At 51.3% G+C, this 3,821-nt stretch overlaps 1 protein-coding gene across 1 annotated transcript in view; it reads left to right on the top strand.

Moving 5' to 3' along the window:
* Positions 1–2,801, top strand: part of LOC143290241 (uncharacterized) — a 19,067-nt gene extending 16,266 nt beyond the window's left edge. The window contains exon 4 of the mRNA XM_076599580.1: positions 599–2,801. Within this exon, the coding sequence (XP_076455695.1) occupies positions 599–2,749 (2,151 nt within the window). The 3' untranslated portion in view covers positions 2,750–2,801. The remainder of the gene's footprint in view (positions 1–598) is intronic.
* The last annotated feature ends 1,020 nt before the right edge of the window (positions 2,802–3,821 follow it).

Below are 3,821 nucleotides of genomic sequence, written 5' to 3'. Positions count from 1 at the left end.
ACCCCGTGTAAACTCGCTTTCTGAGGAGGTGTATTATTGTTGTTGTGATTGTTGTTGTTGTTGTTGTTGTGTTCAGTTGTGTTGCTTTGCGTTGCGTTGTGTCGTGCTGTGTTACGTTGCGTTGTATTGTATTGTATTGTATTGTATTGTATTGTATTGTTCTCGAGGTTGAATACCAATTCGGTTCTTATATGGGGTTCAAAACCCGTGCACACCCTCTTTCTGTCTGGTGCATGACCGCTACGTCACCGCTCTACGTTCGTGGTTTGTGAGATTTGGGAGATGGGTTGGTGGGTTGTGAGTGGGTGGTTGGTGGGGGTGGGTTGATGGGTTGGTTGACTGGTGGGTTGGTTTGTGGATCGGTTGGTTGGTTGGTAAACTGATTCTTTGGTAGGTTGCGTGGATGTGTTCCGATCATTTGATCAGTTGAAAATATTGCACTTATTTCCTAAATGTTTCCAAAGAGATTTTTTTTTGTGTGAAAATATTGAAATGCGCAAATTAAAACGTGAACAGCCCATGCCAAGACAGGAACGCCGCATTCACACATTAATTTTCAAAACAAACACTGTACTCACACATGTTCGCGTCTGCACAGGTTTCCAAAGAGGTCGTGCAAGAAGGCGCCATCCTGCAGAAGCAGTGGGAAGGCGTGGTGGAGCTGTTCAAGGTGGTGGAGGACAAGGCAGCAGAGTCCGTGGCAGACTCCATCAAGGCAGCGGAAGCCAGTGCCGGGGTGGCCAGCCTGGCGGCCAGGAACGTGACTGACGCCGCCACCAGAGGCACCATGGAGGTGGCCGTGGTCAACGCCATCCCCGCCGCTGCCAAACCTGCCGCCGACGCCGCGGAGCGGGCCATGGAAGCTGCCAGCTCTGCCGCCCTATTGGCGACGTCCATGCAGACCTCGGCCCAGGTGTCCAGGAAGGCTTTCGGCAAGGCGCTGACCGCTGCTCCAGCTGTGAGGTCCATCACCGACAGCCATGCTGCCTTCCCCGTGCCAGCTGGTGTCGTGGAGGCAGCCTCCCAGAGTGCAGTGGTGAGCCAGACTGCACAGGCCACGGCAAATGCCGCTAGCAACGGGGTGGTCGCCGCGCGGGCTGTCCAAGCCGTTGAGGACAGCTTCCCGGCTGTTCAGGCAGCGATGGGTGTTGCTGAGACAGCCACGGAGGCTGCTGGTTGTGCTGCAAATATGGGCGTGGCAGCGTGGACCACTTCAGACCTTATTAACCGTGGTGCCTCGGTGATTGAAGCCATCACTGATGGCTCATCAGCTGTCGATGTGGCTGACGTATCTGCCAAGACAATCGCTCCCGTCACGACAGGACTTGCCGCATCAGAAGCCGCCAAGACCGGTGTGACCGTCCTCAAAACCATGAACCAAGGAAACAGGGCCGCCAACATAGCTATCCATGCTGCGCAAACAGCAGCCAATTCCACCAGTTCTGCCAAAGATGTGGCGAAGACACTGCAGACCGCCACTAAAATCAGCAGCCAAGCTGCCAGAAATGGTCTGGCTGCCATCCAGCGTCTCACCGACACATCTGCGACTGCTAACACAGCTGTCCACATCACGGGGGCAGCTGCCAAGGCCGGCGATTCTGCCAAAGACATCCAGCAGGCAGTGGAGACATCGGCCGCCATCGGCAGAAGTGTGTTTGACAGCGGAAAGCCGGCCACAGTAGTCATAGAAATCACCAAGAAAACCCCTGCTGTTGGCTCTGTGGCCATCCAGGTTTCCAACGGTTCCATTGCCAAGACGGCTCTCGAGATGGGAAAGCAAGCTGGACGTGCAGCCCAAGCCGTTCAGTCCACCACTGGAGGTGCTAAGCCTCCTGTCGATGTCCTGAAAACGGCTGCCACGAAACTCACCTCGGAGACTGCCCAGACCACCTCCACAGCAGTCAGTACCGCCCAGGATGGCGCCCATATGGCACGCGCCATCACCGAGATTGGTGAGAGAGCTGCCAGCACCAGCACCAACGCCGCTTCAGAGGCCGTCATGAACTGCAGGTCAGCTCTCGGCTCTGCACAGACAGTGGGCGACACTTTTGTCACCGGCACTGACACCCTCAAGGCGACCACCGCAGCAGCCAGGACGACTGTTGATGCAACGGACACAGCCGTCCGAGCTTCCAGCTCAATCACTGACGTCAGCAATGCCATGGCGTCTGCCGGCGACGTCGTCAGCAAATCCGCCACCTCCTCAGCTCCACACATGGTCAGAGCAGCGGGCGGGTTGGTGGGGGGTAGCGGCCAGACTGCACTGACAGCTGCTGGGCCCGTGACGCCCTCTGTCCCCCCTGTGGCTACAGCGGTCGGCAGTGTCACGGGCGCCGCCACCACTTCCCGCACCGTCCCCGTCCCCTCCAGCACCGCCACGGCAGCCCACGCCGCCACGTCCAAAGCCGTGGAGAACCTCGCCAGACGCGCGGAAGTGGCCAGCAAGGCTCAGGCCAACGCCCAGGTGGCCCGCCAAGCGGCCGGGAACGCCAGCGCTGCTGCTGAGAACGCCGCCAGTGCTGCAAGGGTCGGCGAGAGCTCCTCCAGGATTGTTGACCACCTGAACAAGATCATCAAGTCGCCCCTGGTGATGGTGAACCTGGCCTCCCTGGGCTACAGCATCTACAACATCGTGGACGCCTCCATCCAGCTGCACAAGGGCACCCGGCCCAAAGCGGGGGGTCAGCTGCGTCAGATCGCGCGGCATCTTGACCTGCTCATTCTGGAGAAAGGAGGCACATGGGTCTGAGTCTGCTAACCAGGAAACATTCGGGATGAGTCCTGGAAAAAAAAACAAAAAAAAACAACAACAACAAAAAAAACCAGCTTAACAACAAACTTTTAAATGAGTCTTAAAAAGAAGATAAAAAAAAACGGGGTTAACCCTTTCACCACCAATTTCGCATTTCGCATTTCAGCACCAGCCAGGTAGAGCGACCAGATCATGGGTCTCTATTCCGTGAATCCAGTGCTCTTGATAACTTGCGGCGGTAAGACATTCCATATTTCGTGCGCGCCACAGGGGAATCCGCAGCTATTCTTTGACACCATCTGTTTTGTGTGCTTCTCGTGCCCGGGACTACTGCCCTCCAAACTGGGTGGCGGTGAAAGGGTTAAGACGAATCTTTAAAACAAGTTGAGGTTTGGGATGAGTCTTAAAAACAACAACAACAAACTTTTAGATGAGTCTTTACAACAACTAAAACAAGAAAAAGATAAAAGATGAATCTTTAAACCAAGTTGAGGCTTGGGATGAGTCTTAAAAAACAACAAGAAACTTTAAGATGAGTCTTTGAATAAAATAAATAAATAAATAAATAAATAAGAAAAAGTTTAAGACGTATCTTTAAAGCAAGTTGAGGTTTGGGATGAGTCTTTAAAGACAGTCTGAGATTAGCTTAAAATGCAAAGCTTTGAGATGAATCGTAAACTAAAGGTTTAGGTGACTCTTAGAAAAGGCGAGCCTAGAAAAAGGATAACATGAGTATTTCATTCATTATTATTATTACGTATTATTTTATTCAGTTATCTATCATCATTATTATTGTATCAACATCATTATTTGTTTATCTATTTCTGTTTTATCTATTTGTTTATCTTTCTTTATCATTTTCTTTTCTTTTCTTTCTTTCTTTCTTTTTTTTAAACGTTGATGCGAATCTTTGAAAAAAAAGAAAGAAAAAAAAAGGTTTGCGATGAGTCTTTTGAAAAAAAGAAAAGAAAAGAATTACATGTGAGTCTTTAAAAGAAGGGGTTCTGGGGCGTGTGTATAAACGGTTGGAATGAATTTTTTAACGTTTTTGTTTGTTTGTTTGTTTGTT

This window comes from Babylonia areolata, chromosome 15 (assembly GCF_041734735.1).
Source record: "Babylonia areolata isolate BAREFJ2019XMU chromosome 15, ASM4173473v1, whole genome shotgun sequence".
Lineage (NCBI taxonomy): Eukaryota > Metazoa > Mollusca > Gastropoda > Neogastropoda > Buccinidae > Babylonia > Babylonia areolata.
The sequence above is the reverse complement of the archived record's forward strand: the minus strand, read 5'-3'. Positions and strand labels throughout refer to the sequence as shown.